Source organism: Crinia signifera, chromosome 19 (assembly GCF_055691185.1).
Source record: "Crinia signifera chromosome 19, ASM5569118v1, whole genome shotgun sequence".
Lineage (NCBI taxonomy): Eukaryota > Metazoa > Chordata > Amphibia > Anura > Myobatrachidae > Crinia > Crinia signifera.
Window position 1 is genome coordinate 25,273,123 of NC_139226.1, and position 20,053 is coordinate 25,293,175.

General features: G+C 41.2%; 1 protein-coding gene across 3 annotated transcripts in view; it reads left to right on the forward strand.

Moving 5' to 3' along the window:
- Positions 1-20,053, forward strand: part of LOC146042253 (cell adhesion molecule CEACAM8-like) — a 103,309-nt gene that overhangs the window by 59,447 nt on the left and 23,809 nt on the right. For 2 of the 3 annotated variants that reach the window (XM_083162179.1, XM_083162180.1), the window contains exon 5: positions 17,432-17,686. The exons of the other annotated variant lie outside the window; for it this stretch is intronic. In XM_083162179.1, coding sequence (XP_083018305.1) covers positions 17,432-17,686 — 255 coding nt within the window. The remainder of the gene's footprint in view (positions 1-17,431; positions 17,687-20,053) is intronic. 3 annotated transcript variants of the gene reach the window in all.

The following is a 20,053-nucleotide window of genomic DNA, read 5'->3' on the forward strand; positions in this document are numbered from 1 at the left end:
GAAACCTCCGGCCGGCCACACCTCCAATTATAGGGATCAGGTTCCAGACTGTGCACAGGATTTCTACATTATATATCAGTGACATTATACTGCGCAGGGCTATGGTATATACAGTGACTGGCTGTTACGTTATCATGCATACACTAACAGTATTTACTAGATGTTGCTATACTATTTAATCTCCAATGGTTAGCCAAACTTCTGTGACAGCTGGCCACACCCCCTCTGGAGTATGGCCACACCCCTAAAGTAGGCCCCTATAACTTCATTCATTAGTGCCCCAGTCCAATACTGCTTAGATGCATCTTCTCTGGCCCTGACCACATGAAAACACTGGTCACCCTGAGTAATCCGAGTGTCACTCAGGTGTTCATACAGGTCATGTGATGTTGCATCCTTGGACAGAGAGGTGGATTAGAGAAGCCAGCATGAGCGTCCATCTCTGTACAGGACCTGAGTCGTACTCATGTTGGGAACTTGAAGATGGGATGTTGTCCATGGCAACCTATCAGATTTGTGTATGGGTCATAGTCAGAGTTGACAAAAAGAAGGTCAACACAGTAAAATAGCCTACTTTACAGGATATCGGCAAGATATTTTGAGAGAGCGCCCCAGCAACACCAATTTAAAATATTAATTTTATTTACATCAACTGCAAATTAGTGATCACAAATATAAAAATTACATAAAAAGTAATAATACATTAATATGATACCATAGGGACAATGCTATAATTGTATAGATTGAATTTCTGGTGCATAGATAGAGCAGAAGTTGCACCCCATATATCAATTGTCCACTAATAGTGACCAATGTTGGTGTCCAAGTCTCCAATCTCTCTTAGTCCCACGCTGATGATAATTGGATAGTGTGTATTGAACCCACCAATTATGGCAATAATTGTATTGGTAATTCAGTATTTCACCAAAGGCAATTTAACTGTCTAATACAGCTTAGAGTCAGTTTTGAGTTCCGGATCGCACATCCAAGTGCTATATATATTTAAATCAGATGTACCACTGTTGTAAACAATATTAGAATTTTTGAACAATGTTACGTGGAAAGTACAGGAGGCAGCAGCCCCGGAGCTTACCGGGTCCCGATGTTGAAGCAGTATTGTTGGGTACAAATCTCCAAAATTCCACCTGTGGGATTAGTCTCCTCCTGCGATTTTGAGCTGTTATGCTCGTTGTTGTAAATAGCACTTGTGTTCCACACAGAGTGTGGCTGGAGCAGCAGCCGGCTTTCAGAACGCCGTCTGACCTCAGCAGCGTGGTAAATAGACGAGACAGGCCAATGTCCGGTGTGTTGCCGTGGGCAGATTAGATGAGCAGGGACACAGTCCAAAATGCTGCCCAGCAGATTACCCTCAATGTCCCGATTTAGTGCTTCGGCGGTTGCCGGGGGTGGACGTGAGCACCCTGACTGCTGCTGACGAATAGGTCCAGTTACCGTGCGATCACTGGAACATCTACTTCTGCGTAGTAATAGCAATGATGCCTAAATAGGCAGAGATTGGTAGAGAATCCTGGACACCTCAAGATAAAAAGTAGAGAGTCTTAACGCGTTTCTCCGCCGTTATGTGTGGCGGTTTCATCAGAAGAATACTCTCTCTGTTTAGAGAACCATATTTAAAGGTCCACTAGCCAATCAGAAGATTGCTTCAATTAACACTATCACCTGCAGTAATTAAACAGGTCTATCCACCTGTCTCAATGCAAACCACATATGTAGGTGTTGCTTTGGCAAGTTTCAAACATATATATATTAAAAAAACGTTTCTCACTTAATTTGATATAGTGCTATCCCTGTTTGTAACAAACGATCTAGAAAGCACGATTTTACAATAAATGATTGAGTTACTAAGAATCACATTCTATGCACAGCGAGAGGAATGAGTTTACTTATATCAATATCAGGAAATTACTACTATGGTTAAGAGGCTGTTGTGTGGCGCACCTCATAGAGACGCTGCCACACAAAACAGAGAGCTCCGAGTTCTAAACCCACCAGCCACATCTCTCTATCATAATTTATATTTTACAATAAACTGTATATTTAGTTGGTGTTTTATTTCATTCTATTATATGTATATAGTTAGTCAGTTTAAATACATAATTTTGTCATACCAATTATATAGTTCACATAAAAAAAATTTTGACTGTTTAAATACAGTGATGGCTCCGTTTATAGCAAAAAAATCTATATATAGAGACAGCACAATGTTATAATAAGAAATTAAGTTACTAGGGATCATATTAAGTGCAAGGCGAGAGGAATGAGTTACGAATATCAGTATCAGCAAATTTCCAATGTTACTATAGAGCCATTATGTGGCGCACCTCCCAGAGCTGCTGTCACCCAGACCACAGAGCCCCGGGTTCGAAACCCATCAGCTGTATTTCCATAATTTATATTTATATTTTTCCCTCTTAACATTACACTTTTTTCTTTCCTTTTTCTTTTTTCTCTTTTCTTTCACTCCCTATCTTTTACACAGGGAAGAATATCGTAATAATAAGATCCATAGACAAAATATGTTGATCTACTCAGCGGCTTAGAAATATATAGTAATAATAGTGCGTTGACCTGTTTGGGAATAATAAAAAACATAAAGGGGCAGAGAAGGAAGGAGAACATTGTTCATTACATCAGTATGTCAGACCAATAGTTTGGTCACATATTTTTCAACAATCAGTCTGAGATACCTGAATCTACCCAATCAGGTGCAGAGGAAATATAACCATAGATATGTGATACATCAGTATATTTTTGGCCCTATGTTCAACAGAAAGCTAACAATCAATCCAACCGAATTACATACATCGTCCCAGCCAGATACATAATAGTATCCAAAGGTAAGTTATACATATACAAATACATAGAATCACTACTGTATACATGCAAAGACCTCCGGAATTCTCCAGATATTGTAGATTGTTCGCTTTATGTACCTAAACAGTTGAGTTCAATCAACTCATTAAGACCAAGCGGTGTTAATGTCCCCAGGGAGAATATCCAAAATGCCTCTCTTTTACATAGATTCGAGAACCGGTCCCCCCCTCTTTTAGAGATTGGTATGCCTTCAATGGCTTGAATTTTTAGGCATTCTATATTTCCCTGATGTTTCGATCTCACATGTCTAGATATACTATGTGCCTGAACCTGGTTTAAAACGTTCCTTCTATGTTCGAGAAATCGTACGTTCAGAGACCGTATAGTCCTCCCAACGTATTGCATACCGCAATCACATGTGATAAGATATATCACATATGTTGAGGCGTAGTTCAGGAAACTTTTTATCTTATGTACTGACCGATTAGAAGAGGATGTAAATTGGATGCTCTTATCTAAGAGGAATCTACAGGTGATGCATTTGTTCCTACCACATCTGTGGCACCCCACTATCTTCAGGGACCGACTTTGCTCGGCTTCCATTTGCTTGAAATGGCTGGGAGCTAGAGCATTCTTTAGATTCAAATTTTTCTTAAAGATTATTCTCGGTTTTTCTTCTAGGACTGTTGCTAACTGTCTATCCGTTTTTAGAATCTTGTAATTTTTATTGATAATTTTCTTTATTTCATTAGAATGAGAATTAAATTTAGAAATAAACAGGGGATTATGATTATCAAAAATGGGGGAGGAAGAAAAAAGGTCAGTTATTTGTGGATGCACTCCTGATCCTCACGGATCAATATTAGTTACAATAAATTGTTTCATTCAGATAAAACCGTGGGGGTTCCTATTGTCTTTATTTAATTCGTTCATTGACAAGGAATTAACCCACAAGATTGTGAAAATAAGAGGTTAAAATATCCCAACGTACAAACATACATAGAGTGAGGAAGAATAAAGATTCGTGTTGGATAGAATTTAAAACGTGTAGGCAGAATCAAATAGGATGATATTAATTTCAATATATTTTGGGTGGTATTCCCTTATAACTTAGGTATTATCAGGGGCAAATAACTGTGACATAGAGCCAACTTTCTGGCCAAATCACAGATAAAATTGCCAAAAAGTCTCCCGTGGGGAATTAACCACAAGTGTGACATAGAGCCGAACCTTCGGCCAAATCACACCAAGAATAAGTACATACCCACAATAGTAAACCATATAAAGCCACGAGAAATCTGGCCAACACGCAGGAATTTCAAACGTCTGCAAGCTGTATGCATAATAATACATAAGAATATATGGGTTTGTTTGAAGAAAGTTATATCTGGGGGGGCCCATACGGGGCGAACTTGGTGTCCTATGGCAGATATATTGATGATATGTCTTTTGTTTGGCACGGGGGGCACGAAAAAGCACTTCATTTTGTTATTTTTTTAAACAATAACACATTTGGGCTTAAGTTCACTCACACAATTAGTTATGACTATATCACATTCTTGGATATTGCCCTTTGTATTAAAAATAACAAAATTGCAACATCAACTTTTATAAAGGAAGTGGACTGCAATAGTTATTTGAATTATGAAAGCTGTCACCACCGCCCCTGGCTGAATAACATTCCAAAGAGCCAGCTATTGAGACTAAAAAGGAACTGCTCAGATTCTTCTGTTTTCACACAACAAGCAAATGATTTAGTCCTCTCGTTTGTAGATCAAGGATACCCTCTAGATATCTTCATGTCAGCTTTAGAGGAGGTTAATAAAGTAAATAGGGAGTCTCTATTTGAAAGGAAAACAAAAAACAAAAAGCCTAACAGTGATTCTAGTAGTAAAATCGATCATACTGATAATCATAATCCCCTGTTTATTTCTAAATTTAATTCTCATTCTAATGAAATAAAGAAAATTATCAATAAAAATTACAAGATTCTAAAAACGGATAGACAGTTAGCAACAGTCCTAGAAGAAAAACCGAGAATAATCTTTAAGAAAAATTTGAATCTAAAGAATGCTCTAGCTCCCAGCCATTTCAAGCAAATGGAAGCCGAGCAAAGTCGGTCCCTGAAGATAGTGGGGTGCCACAGATGTGGTAGGAACAAATGCATCACCTGTAGATTCCTCTTAGATAAGAGCATCCAATTTACATCCTCTTCTAATCGGTCAGTACATAAGATAAAAAGTTTCCTGAACTGCGCCTCAACATATGTGATATATCTTATCACATGTGATTGCGGTATGCAATACGTTGGGAGGACTATACGGTCTCTGAACGTACGATTTCTCGAACATAGAAGGAACGTTTTAAACCAGGTTCAGGCACATAGTATATCTAGACATGTGAGATCGAAACATCAGGGAAATATAGAATGCCTAAAAATTCAAGCCATTGAAGGCATACCAATCTCTAAAAGAGGGGGGGACCGGTTTTCGAATCTATGTAAAAGAGAGGCATTTTGGATATTCTCCCTGGGGACATTAACACCGCTTGGTCTTAATGAGTTGATTGAACTCAACTGTTTAGGTACATAAAGCGAACAATCTACAATATCTGGAGAATTCCGGAGGTCTTTGCATGTATACAGTAGTGATTCTATGTATTTGTATATGTATAACTTACCTTTGGATACTATTATGTATCTGGCTGGGACGATGTATGTAATTCGGTTGGATTGATTGTTAGCTTTCTGTTGAACATAGGGCCAAAAATATACTGATGTATCACATATCTATGGTTATATTTCCTCTGCACCTGATTGGGTAGATTCAGGTATCTCAGACTGATTGTTGAAAAATATGTGACCAAACTATTGGTCTGACATACTGATGTAATGAACAATTTTCTCCTTCCTTCTCTGCCCCTTTATGTTTTTTATTATTCCCAAACAGGTCAATGCACTATTATTACTATATATTTCTAAGCCGCTGAGTAGATCAACATATTTTGTCTATGGATCTTATTATTACGATATTCTTCCCTGTGTAAAAGATAGGGAGTGAAAGAAAAGAGAAAAAAGAAAAAGGAAAGAAAAAAGTGTAATGTTAAGAGGGAAAAATATAAATATAAATTATGGAAATACAGCTGATGGGTTTCGAACCCGGGGCTCTGTGGTCTGGGTGACAGCAGCTCTGGGAGGTGCGCCACATAATGGCTCTATAGTAACATTGGAAATTTGCTGATACTGATATTCGTAACTCATTCCTCTCGCCTTGCACTTAATATGATCCCTAGTAACTTAATTTCTTATTATAACATTGTGCTGTCTCTATATATAGATTTTTTGCTATAAACGGAGCCATCACTGTATTTAAACAGTCAAAATTTTTTTTATGTGAACTATATAATTGGTATGACAAAATTATGTAATTAAACTGACTAACTATATACATATAATAGAATAAAATAAAACACCAACTAAATATACAGTTTATTGTAAAATATAAATTATGATAGAGAGATGTGGCTGGTGGGTTTAGAACTCGGAGCTCTCTGTTTTGTGTGGCAGCGTCTCTATGAGGTGCGCCACACAACAGCCTCTTAACCATAGTAGTAATTTCCTGATATTGATATAAGTAAACTCATTCCTCTCGCTGTGCATAGAATGTGATTCTTAGTAACTCAATCATTTATTGTAACATCGTGCTTTCTAGATCGTTTGTTACAAACAGGGATAGCACTATATCAAATTAAGTGACAAATGTTTTTTTAATATATATATGTTTGAAACTTGCCAAAGCAACACCTACATATGTGGTTTGCATTGAGACAGGTGGATAGACCTGTTTAATTACTGCAGGTGATAGTGTTAATTGAAGCAATCTTCTGATTGGCTAGTGGACCTTTAAATATGGTTCTCTAAACAGAGAGAGTATTCTTCTGATGAAACCGCCACACATAACGGCGGAGAAACGCGTTAAGACTCTCTACTTTTTATCTTGAGGTGTCCAGGATTCTCTACCAATCTCTGCCTATTTAGGCATCATTGCTATTACTACGCAGAAGTAGATGTTCCAGTGATCGCACGGTAACTGGACCTATTCGTCAGCAGCAGTCAGGGTGCTCACGTCCACCCCCGGCAACCGCCGAAGCACTAAATCGGGACATTGAGGGTAATCTGCCGGGCAGCATTTTGGACTGTGTCCCTGCTCATCTAATCTGCCCACGGCAACACACCGGACATTGCCCTGTCTCGTCTATTTACCACGCTGCTGAGGTCAGACGGCGTTCTGAAAGCCGGCTGCTGCTCCAGCCACACTCTGTGTGGAACACAAGTGCTATTTACAACAACGAGCATAACAGCTCAAAATCGCAGGAGGAGACTAATCCCACAGGTGGAATTTTGGAGATTTGTACCCAACAATACTGCTTCAACATCGGGACCCGGTAAGCTCCGGGGCTGCTGCCTCCTGTACTTTCCACGTAACATTGTACAAAAATTCTAATATTGTTTACAACAGTGGTACATCTGATTTAAATATATATAGCACTTGGATGTGCGATCCGGAACTCAAAACTGACTCTAAGCTGTATTAGACAGTTAAATTGCCTTTGGTGAAATACTGAATTACCAATACAATTATTGCCATAATTGGTGGGTTCAATACACACTATCCAATTATCATCAGTGTGTGACTAAGAGAGATTGGAGACCTGGACACCAACATTGGTCACTATTAGTGGACAATTGATATATGGGGTGCAACTTCTGCTCTATCTATGCACCAGAAATTCAATCTATACAATTATAGCATTGTCCCTATGGTATCATATTAATGTATTATTACTTTTTATGTAATTTTTATATTTGTGATCACTAATTTGCAGTTGATGGAAATAAAATTTATATTTTAAATTGGTGTTGCTGGGGCGCTCTCTCAAAATATCTTGCCGATATCCTGTAAAGTAGTTTATTTTCTGGGGCTGACAGAAGTCCCCAATTGAGAGCAGCAAGCAACCCCTCTTTTTTGAACTATATAATTGCTTATACCATTGATTAGTGTTGTGCGCCCGATTTTTTGGTTCTCCTGCTGGCCCCCCCCCCCCCCCTTCTGCACCTGGGAGCCGTGTGTCTAAATATATCATACGGATACCAGGAAGGCGAACGGGGTGGTTTGACAGGAATACCAAATCTCTATTGTACAGTAAAATAGCCAACATGGCTTAGGTGGACAGGGACAAAAAAATCGACATGAAAAAGGTCGACATGGGTTTTTCACATTTTTAGTTTACCGCATCATATTGCATGACTCGCCGCGATTGCATACAGTATGTTCTCCCTCTATGACCACTAGGATAGTACGGTATGAAAAACACCTGTTTTGCAAAATGTTGACCTTGTCCCATGTCAACCTATTGCATGTGTAGACATTTTGACCATGTCGACCTTCTTCATGCGTAGATTTATAGACTGTTGACCTTTTTATTGTCGACCTGCCATCCGCATCCCTCAGATCTGTTGTCTTCTAGCAGGTGCTGAATAAATAAGAAGTAGAATTTGATTGGTTGCTAATAGAACTCTTATCTTAGTAAATGTACCCCTTAGTATCAGTATTGGCGTGGCCAGGGGCGTGACCAGGGGCGTGACCAGGGGCGTGGCGCAGTAGGAGCCCGTTTGATACCTTATGCTAATACAAATTTCCATAACAATGTTGCAATTAGAACTGGGAATTGAAGAGCTTTGCAGGAAGCATAAAGCAGGATATTTACATTACACTAATACCCCTTTCACACCAGACAAATAACCCCAGTCCTGGTCACTGTGCATTGTGAAAGGGCCTTTTGAAATATCCCGGGTTCAGCAACTCCGGCAATCTCACCTAGGTTAAAGAAGGGTTTTACTCGGGTCGGACCCGGGTTGCTGGGCAGTTTGAATGGATAACCCGGTCCCATTCACATTATCAGAGCTGGACCTAGCCTAAATGACGCCCTAGGCAAGATTTTGGCTGGTGCTCCCTAGCACCGCCACTAGTTCCGCCTCTGACCCTGCTCCCCTTTCCCAGCACCATCAACCCTTATCATAGCAGTCATCATTTTGGTGCTCCTACCCGCAATATTTTAATTAGAAACAGCGCACACATTCGGTGTGCAGCCCAAACAAGGGTGTGTTCTTGCTGGGAAGGGGCATGGCCACACAATAGTACCCCCAATTCAAATTATGCCACACAGTAGTGCAACTTTATTCACATTGTATCATGCGATGGTGTCCCTTATTCACGTTACATCACACAGTAGTACCACTTTACCTTCTGTACATTACTCCTCACATTATACCCTTAGAAAAAAATCCTGAGAAAATATTGTATTTTAAGCACCTCCATGGCCACACTGCAACTCAGCACAAAGCAGTGTGTGCTGGGCAGAGGAGAAGAGCTGCAGCTGCTGCTGTCACTTAAGGGGAGGGGTCCGGGTCCCCCACTGGGCCCTTCCATCTGACTTTGGCCTGGGTAATTTGTACCCCCTACCCCTTTCTCTCGGCACCTCTGATAATACCACACAGCAATGCCCCTTACACATGACACACATTATTAATGTCCTTATAACCATAATGGGGCAGCACGGATGGTGTAATGGTTAGCATTACTGCCTCACAGCGCTGAGGTCATGGGTTCGATCCTCACCATGGCTCTAACTGTGCGGAGTTTGTATATTCTCCCCGTGCTTGCGTGGGTTTACTCCGGGTACTCCGGTTTCCTCCCACAATCCAAAAATATACAGATAGGTTAATTGGCTTCCAACAAAATTCACCCTAGAATGTCTGTGTGTGCATGTACATGTGGTAGGGAATATAGACTGTAAGCTCCACTGGGGCAGGGACTGATGTGAATGTTAAAATATTCTCTGTAAAGCGCTGCGTAATATGTATGCGCTATATAAGAAACTGTTAATAATAATAAATGCCCCTTACACATTATGCCAACCTTTATTAATGCCCTTCATACACATAATGACACACACAACGCCCCTTTATTAATGCCCTTATACATATGACACACATAATGCCTGTTACACATATGTTGCACATTATTAATGCCCTTATACACATGCCACACATAATGCCCATTACACATATATTGCACATTATTAATGCCCTTAAACAGATGACACACCTAATGCCTGTTACACATATATCGAACATTATTAATTCATTTACACATGACACACATAATGCCCCTTACACATATGTCGCACATTATTAATGTCCTTATACACATGACACACATAATGCCCATTACACATATGTTGCACATTATTAATGCCCTTATACATATGACACACATAATGCCTGTTACACATATGTTGCACATTATTAATGCATTTATATATGACACACATAATGCCCCTTACACATATGCTGAACACTAATGCAAGAAGCTTAGTGGCTAATGCAAGAAGCTTAGTTGGCTAATGCAAGAAGCTTAGTGAGTAAAATCGGGGAGCTTGAAACGGTGATCAGTAGGGATGACTACGACATCATTGGTATTACAGAAACATGGTGTAATGAGTCGCATGACTGGGCATTAAACATGGAGGGATATACACTCTTCAGGAAAGACAGGGAAAATAGAAGGGGCGGGGGTGTGTGCCTATATGTAAATAATAACTTAACATCATGTGAGAAAAATATGAGCACAGACCTGGAAGACGACAACTCGGAGACAGTGTGGGCAGAGATAACCGACAATAATAAGAAACCAAAAAACAAATTTATAATAGGGGTATGCTATAGACCACCAAATATAAATGAAAGGGAAGAGTCTCTTCTTTTAAACCAAATCAAACAAGCATCAAATCAGGGTCAGGTATTAATTATGGGGGATTTTAATTTACCCGACATTGATTGGGAAAACGAAACAGGTAAATCAGCAAGAAGCAATGGGTTCTTAAGCTTACTTAAAGACCGGTTTATTACACAAACGATAGAAACTCCAACTCGGGATGAGGCGCTCTTGGACTTAGTATTAACAAATAACACAGACTTAGTTTCAAACACAAAAGTAATTGAACAATTAGGGAATAGTGATCACAATATGGTTTCACTGGAAATCAACTTCAGTAAATTACATCAAAAAGGATCTGCAAAAATACTAAACTTCAGAAAAGCGAACTTTGAATTATTCAGGGAAGCCCTAACAGGAATTGGGTGGGAAACGGTTATGGAGGGAAAAAATGCAGAGGAAATGTGGGATACTCTAAAAAAGGTGCTTGATTCACTAACTATTGAATACATTCCTAAAGTAACTAAAGGTAAATTCAACAAAAAAAAGCCACCATGGTTGGACAAAGAAGTAAGGTCAGCTATCAACAATAAAACCAGAGCCTTTAAATTCTATAAAAATAACTTGAATGAGGAGGCGTTCGCAAAATACAAAGAATCAAACAAAACTTGTAAAGGGGTAATCAAAGCAGCTAAAATATTATATGAAGAGTGCATAGCCACTGAAAGCAAAACCAACCCAAAGAAGTTTTTTAAATACATAAATAGTAAACGTTTAATTAAGGAAAACATAGGCCCACTAACTGATACTAGTGGGAAAAGTGTTACTGAGGACAAGGGAAAAGCAAAACTGTTAAATGAGTTCTTCTCATCAGTATTTACTAAGGGAGAGCAGACTGTGGAACGAACATTTACCACAAACGGGACAAATAAGCCAGATCTCATTGTGGATTTCACGCCGAAGGAAATAATACTGAGGCTAAGCAAACTCAAAACAAATAAGTCACCAGGGCCAGATGGGATTCATCCGAGGGTATTAATGGAATTAAGGGATGAACTAGCTACCCCCCTACATTATATCTTTAGCAAGTCACTATCGTCAGGTATAGTACCAAAAGATTGGAGAATAGCAGAGGTAGTGCCAATATTCAAAAAAGGAAAAAAGGAAGATCCCGCTAATTACTGACCCGTTAGTTTAACATCAATTGTGGGTAAACTATTTGAAGGATTTTTAAGGGATGGTATCCAGGAATATTTAGATCATCACCGTCTACTCAGTACTAACCAACATGGGTTCGTGAAAAATCGTTCATGCCAAACTAATCTACTAGGGTTCTATGAAGAGGTTAGCAAAAACCTCGATAATGGAAATGCTGTAGATGTGATTTTCCTAGATTTCGCTAAAGCATTTGATACTGTCCCACACAAGAGATTGATTAATAAAATGGAGAACCTAGGATTGGGTGAAAATATCTGCAGATGGGTAGGGAATTGGCTATGTAATAGAGAACAAAGAGTGGTTGTGAATGGTGCCGTATCAGATATGATACCGGTACTAAGTGGAGTGCCCCAGGGTTCGGTTTTGGGGCCCATTTTGTTTAACATTTTTATTAACGATATTGGGATAGGGTTACTCAGCAATGTATCCATCTTTGCGGACGATACAAAACTTAGCAAAGTCATCAAATCACCAGAAGATGTCACCATGCTTCAAAATGATCTTGCAATTCTAGATGAGTGGGCAAAAAAATGGAAGATGAGGTTCAATGTAGATAAATGTAAGGTTATGCACCTTGGGAGACACAACCAGTGTGCAAGTTACAACCTTAGCGGAGAGGAACTGGGTAATTCCATACTTGAAAAGGATCTAGGAGTCCAAATAGACAGCAATCTAGGATGTAGTGCCCATTGTAATGTAGCTACAAAAAAGGCCAACAAAATTCTGGCATGTATTAAGAGGGGAATGGAAACTAGGGACTCAAGGGTAATTATGCCACTGTATAAAGCATTGGTGAGACCTTACCTAGAGTACGGAGTACAGTTCTGGGCCCCACACTATAAAAAGGACATCATAGAATTAGAAAAAGTCCAAAGGCGAGCAACAAAGCTTATTAGGGGAATGGAGAATTTAAGCTACGGGGAGAGATTAAGCAATTTGGGACTATTTACATTAGAAAAGAGACGTTTAAGGGGGGACATGCTCAACATGTACAAGTATATCAAGGGTCAATATAAGGAACTGTCACACACCCTATTTTCTACTAGAAAGGAATCTAGGACGCGAGGGCATGAGTATAGATTAGAAGAAAAAAGATTTCATTCAGCTAGTAGAAAGAATTTCTTTACGGTCAGAACAGTCAAACTCTGGAACTCTCTTCCCAGAGAGGTGGTAACGGCTGGCTCATTAAATGCGTTCAAGGCAAAGTTGGACAAACATTTACTGGAGAAAAACATCCATGGGTACAAATAAGAAATATAATTTGTCTGTAAAATACCAGAACCTACCAAATCAGCAATGGATATCTATACCAGGTTGAACTAGATGGACGCAAGTCTTTTTTCAGCCTTACCTACTATGTAACTTTGTAACTATTGCACAACCAAACCAACCGCAGACAGCACTCGCACAGCCGCTAACACTGTGACCTCTGCCTCTGCTTGGATACAGGTGTTTCCTCATACATCTTGCCTCAATAGGCCATGCAGCTCCTGGCCAGTTCTGCTAACGTTGGGTGCCTTTTTTGCTGAATATTCGTCTTATTTGCATTGTTATGACGAGCACACACAAGGAGCTTCTGCTGATTAAAATGATATGCGGCATGAATATATTCTGTGTGCGACTGTGGCTGTACCTGCATATGGAATGCTATGTTACAGTGATTTCCATGAATACACTATTTCATATGCAGATACAGCCTCACTCACACACAGAATATAGGCATGCTGCATATCATTTTAATCAGCAGAAGCTGCTGGTGCCCCTAGGCATTCCAAATGCCCTAGGCAATTGCCTAGTTTGCCTATGCCTAAGGCCGGCTCTGCACATTATAGGGAGGAGTGCTCCAATTGCTGACTCCTCTCCCACCCCCCCACCCCAGTGATGCCCCGCCATCTCTATGACATCAGTGGCCCAGCCTATTTTGCAAACCTTCCTTGGGTGCATTTTTATTACGCTCACTCTATATTGTATGATATGAGAGGCACTACTTTGCTGTACTTTGGTCTAAAATATATTTTTATCATTTGCTATTTATAAGGAGGTGGTTATTGGATGTTGGGTATGATTCAGTAAGAAGTGCGAAATTCACTAATAGACAATGTTTGCACTTCTGCGCATGTGCAGCCACCTCAGTGTGCATGTGCAGCCGCCTCAGTGTGCATGTGCAGCCGCCTCAGTGCACATGCGCAAAGCTCAAAGTGCAACAATTTTAAGAGCCAGAAACCGACTATAACGCTTAGAGCAATCCGATTTCCATCAGGTACCCATGTAGGATGGGTAACCCAGCGGATCCTGCTAATGCCGAAATAATAGGTCTGAGAGTAATGCAAACAATGCCTAAAAACAATCCACGAGTGATATTTAGTAAGTGACAATATCCACCTGCACCAGCAAAACCTCACTCAAAGTCAACTAAGCCTTAGCCAGAGGAACCTGATATAAACCTCTGCAAGCTGCCAACAAGCCCAGCAGCCCTTACACACCCGTTCCGTTTTAGAATGCCCGTATTTGCACAAAGAGGAACTCTCCCTGATACAAATGCCCTCCATAAGTAAGAAAGCCAAAGCTCGTCATCTGGTTTCAGAACCCTGAATCTGTCCAATTGGAAATTGGCAATCACATTTTCGATGTCTGGCTCACGATGGCCTTTGAAGACGATGTTTCAGTTGTATGTACTACCACAATGTTCTGACATCAAAATATAGGGCTCTCTATTGCACAACATTTCACCCCATAGCTCCAAAGCCAGAACAATGGGCAACATCTTCAGAAGCAAGCTGTTTCTGTTCAAACCCCAGGCAAACCACTCTGCAGACCAAGGCGCATTACTCCCCATCCAGGTAGATCTAGAACTCAAAGGAACCCGCACCATTGGTGGGTAACTGATACTGGGAGCCACTAGCGACCAATACAAAACCCTTTAATAAAAGTTCATAAGAAAATACAGCCAAAGGGAAAGGTCCTTCTTGATCTCATAAGAGAGAGACGACTTAAATGGTGTGGCCTCTATAATCTTCTACAGACAACCTGGCTCCATGGGAATGACCTGGCAAAATAGAAAGCCCATGATGAAGTGACCTTCAATTTCAACACTTTGTCCAACTGGAGGTGACAACAACCACCCAATGTATTGATTTAAATACCAAGGTAAGGCAGCTGGGGTTACCAGGCTCAAGGTCTTACATGAACCCAAAAGAAAGAAAAAAGTGCCTGAATGGAATAGAAGTAACCACCACAAGTAATGCCTAATCCTGTTACCTCCTAGACCCAGACTACATACACCAATGCAGAAAAGTTCTTTTTTTGTTTTTGTTTTAAATGCACATGAGTTGGAACACCATGAGCAATCACTTATGTGTGTAGTATCCCTCATCCAGGTCAACCCCCATGTACCTGAAATAATTTACATGCAGGAGACCCTGGTGTATGGCAGTATTAGCATATAGGTCAGTATGGTAAGATACTGTAGATGCTGAATAAGCCTGAAAGAAACTGGCATCTTCTCAGGGCTCCATCATGTGGTTCACCCTGTCTTTCCTAAGCAATTTTCCTTTGATGATCATCAGGAGATCCTGCGCCACTTGAAGGTCCTTAGGAGAACTCACTTGAATAAAGTAAACAATAGACAAACAAAAGCCAAGCTTTAAAAAAACTCTATATTGTCTATGTTTGAATACAATCCCAACCACTTAGTCATGTCATCCAATCACATGTGGGGAAAGCATTAGATAGCAATTTCATATGCAGTTATCCTCCCAGATTGAGGGCAGAGAACAAGTCTACAACAGCTGGACATGGGGTGACTTTCTGCCATATAAGGCAAAGAGGTTGACAACAACACTGTTGTGGATAAAAGCATTGAGCATTAGTAAAGGCAAAAACACTTGCCATTGGTGGAGGCAGAACATCCTGGTCCCAATTGGCAGTGCTGAGCTAAAGAGTGCTGAGCTAAAGAGAGTGACCTCAAGCCATACCCTCATGTCTTTTTACTGAACCTTCATGACTAAAAGTCCGTCCTGTTTAATAAGGATCGCCTTGTCATAAAGACACAACGCTGTGCCTCTACCGGACCAATGCATACCAGGATGATCCTAAGTCCAGCACAAAGTGGCTGTAGTTGCACTAGATGTTTCACTTATGTCTGTTGTCTGTGGATACGTTTTATAGTTATTAGTAGCTGGGATACATGCAGGGATACTCACACTTACACTGAATGTAGCTCAGGACCAAAGCATTGTTGTTCTAAGTAACTGCATGTTGGGCCTAATTCAGACCTGATCGCAGGGCAAATTTGTTCTCACAATGGGCAGAACCATACTGCACTGCAGGTGGGGCAGATGTAACAGGTGCAGAGAGTTAGATTTGGGTGTAGTGTGTTCAATCTAAAATCTAAATTGCAGGGTAAGAATAAAGCAGCCAGTATTCACCCTGCACAGAAACAAAATATCTCACCCAAATCTAACTCTCTCTGCCAGAGCTGGATTAAAGGGGGGCTCAAGGGGGCTTTACCCCCAGGTCCTCCTCTATCTAGGACCCCCTATGGTTGGCATGTATTTTTTTTTTTTATTAAGGTTGTGTGTGTGTGTGTGTGTGGGAGTGGGGTAGTGCTGCAGCTTCATCTACAGTATCTGATGTAACAATGATTAATGGTTCTGAGCATCGGGAGCTGAGGCACACTGACGGTGCTTTACTGGGAGTTGACTAAATCTAATGAAACTTTGCAGAATAGGTCAGGGGCTGAGGGGCATGTGCTTGAGCTCTGACTGGTGGAGCTCATCAAATGCTTCTCAAGCCCGTGGAGGACAGCAGCAGCAGCCTAGGCATGGGAGGGTTTTATCAGAGGCAGCGCTGATTCTGGGAGGTCTCCTACAGAGCAAGGTACAGCGGGACAAACACTGGCTATACAGTTGGTGTGTATGTGTATATGTGTGTGTTTACATTATATATATATATATATATATATATATATATATATATATATATATATATATATATATATATATATATATATATATATATATATATATATATATATATCCCCTGCAGGTACCCATTGACCATTTATCCTTTAACCTGAGCCCCTTATGGGCACTACCCCATATTGCTTTATAACATGTCCTTACAATAGAACTTCCCTCCTGGTTTATGTGAATTAGTCAGTGACATTATACATATGTATGATCTACATGTCAGCCTTTGCTGCTAATATTGCCACTTGCTTTTATCTGCTATTTTAGCGATCTATGGCCTTTAAGTTTTTACTGCCTGTACTCTGTGTTCTGACAGTTTGCGGCCAGTAATGACATGTGGGAGAGGGCCCCGCTGTCTGAAGTGACCCGGGTCCCCCGAAGACATAATCCGGCCCTGCTCTCTGCATACGTGACATCTGCCCCACCTGCAGTACAGCAGTTTTGCCCATTTTTGAGAACGGATTTGTGCTGAGAACAGGTCTGAATTAGGCCCATTGTAATCAGCATAACAATATAAGTGTTTGTCCTTAAATCTTTATGTTCCTGCTGATCATGTTGCTTGGTCCTGACCTCAGAACTTACTTGTGCTTTTGTGTCGTACCATTATGACTTGGGGTGTTTCTGTTATTGCAGTTGGCCCAGAGAACGTGACCATTACAGGCCTCTTACATGTGCATGTTGGTTCAAACATCTCATTAACCTGTTCTGCTGATTCCCTCCCACCACCCAACTACACCTGGATATTCAATGACAAAGACTTAAATATGTCAAAGACTCTTCTAATTTCTCATGTTACCTTGGACCACCGGGGGAATTATAGCTGTGTGGTGACTAACCCGGCAACACAGCGCACTGCTAATGCCTCCGTCTATTTAAATGTTACAATGGGTAAGTTTTGTAGTGATTTTTTTTCCAGTTATTGGGGCAGATGTATTAAGCCTGGTGAGGAGATAAACTGGAAGGAGATAACGGACCGGCCAATCAACTCCCAACTTTAATTTTTCAAACACAGCTGATTGGCCGGTGCGTTATCTCCCAGTTTATCTCCACTTTTTCTCTTCTCCAGGTTTAATACATCTGCCCCATTGTTAGCCCAGCAGAGCTGACATTTTGCAATGTAATCTCCTTTTCAGCTACATTACAGTTAGACAAGGTGTAGGTTTTCTGAACAAGTTTGGGCCACAATGTTGCAGGTACTCAAAATTTCCTGGGGGTTATTTCTTTGTGCTAACTTTCACAGTATCTTTTTGAAATAGATGGGTGTAGCCAAGGAGTTGTCCAATCTAGTGCCAGAAAATGGAGGTCATGTGATCGTTTAGTAGAAGCAACAACGTACATGCAAGTTCGTGGCTTCTGATTGGATGTTACAATTCAGGTTACTGCATTCAATCCTAAACACAGAGAGAAATGACATCAGTAAAATAAATGAAAATAGGAATCCATCTAATAGTCCTAGCAGTAATGTGCATTCACACAGTGTTATCCATACAGGCCTACTCTCCTGGAGGTGTATTGTTTCTACAGCTTCCTGATGTAGTGCTACTTTAGAGGGTGCATGCGTACTCCCGCTCCCACTACTGGCGTTGTGTAATATTAAACACCATTTAGTAGCGGGCAGGTGCATCACTTCCCGCTATCCCCGCTGACAGACCCCTGCTGCCTCACCCGGGAAGCCAAGATGGCAGTTTGTATAATCTTTGTTGCTTACGCTTAGTTGGCCTATCACAGATGCTTGTAAGGTACTGTATACTTCCATACTTAATTAATGTACTCTATGTTAGAGGCCTGCAGAGGAGACGCTGTTCACAGCTTTAAGTGTCCAGAAAAATGCCGCAATTGGTGGGTCTGCAGGGAGAGGGTGGGGCCGAAATGATTCAAATCTAATTTTAGACCTGCTCCCACCCCTGGACGAAATCTATCCTGTATTATCTCCCTGTCCTGTGCACTTCACTAGTAGATGGGCAGGATGCAAGAACTACTCAAAAAATTGTGAATCTCCCGCAACGTCCAGGAGAGCGGGTAAGCGGGATGTAAGGGAGGGACTAAGTGATACAAACAAAAACCTTCCCCAGCACACGTCCATAGAATAGTAATATACTGCAGGGTTCCAGAAGGCATAGGAGGGGGTTGGAGTCCTGTTAAGACCTCTTGTATAAAAGCTTGAAGTCCTGTCCGACCGCCTGTTGGTTGGTTGGCTGGTTGGTTGGTTGGCCGGTTGGTTGTACACCAGACAGAACTTTCACGTCTTGGGATCGCAATGTTGATAACACAAGGAAAACTTTAAATCTATCTCACAATGTTAAATTGATTGTAAAACTGAACAGAACGGAACGCTGGGGATTAGGGCCACTGGCGACACCCCAAAAAAATAAAATTCCACAATGGGCAGCCCCCTCATGGGTGTGTTGGAAGAGTTGCTAAGCTCTATGTGTACAGTTACAACTAATTAGTAACTTGACAATCTAAACCTAGACATGCCGGTGCTTCAGCTTTTGTATTTTAATAAAGATAGAGTAACCTTGTACGGCAATGTACAAATAGAGCAGGTCTTAGCTGGGCCAGTGTAGGGGTTATTGGCACTCTAGGCAAGACGTCATCTTATTGGTCCCGACCACACATGGCTACCAATACCCACTTTCCAGCCCCACAAGTGAAAGTGTGAAGATGGCATCTTAGAAGTTCCACAGCCGCCACTTGTATTAAATACAACCATGGTGGCTTCCTCATAGATATCTTTAATTTTTGTGATTGGCACAGCTCTCCTGGATGCCCAGGAAAGAAGTCAGGTGGTCCGGAGCCCCCTTGTGGTCAGCCATTGGTGCCATTTTACAAGTGAAGTGGGATGTCCGGGCAGCTTGATGCGATTTGGACTGAGTTACGTCCTTGTGGTTCTGCTCACTGCTCATAGCTGCATTGTACAGAGGTACATGGCCTATCTGGCATCAGTATGCCCCTGGTCGTGATTGCACTGTTCATCAAGCCTAATGCTGGGTACACACCAGGACGACTAGGGCCCGATCCCCACAATCTAGATCCAATTCCGACCAATTGGATGTAGATTGTGTGCTGATTGGGCCCTTTTCTGACCTGGTGTGGACCGATACCGATCCGATGCGCGGTCCCGCGGGTCGGTCGGTCGTTATTGAGATCCTACCTGCTGCAGGTAGGATCTCAATGACGACCATACAGCCGGGTGCGGGTCGCCATCGGATCGGACCCGCTCACTGTGCACATCGTGAGGGGGTCGTGCCCCCC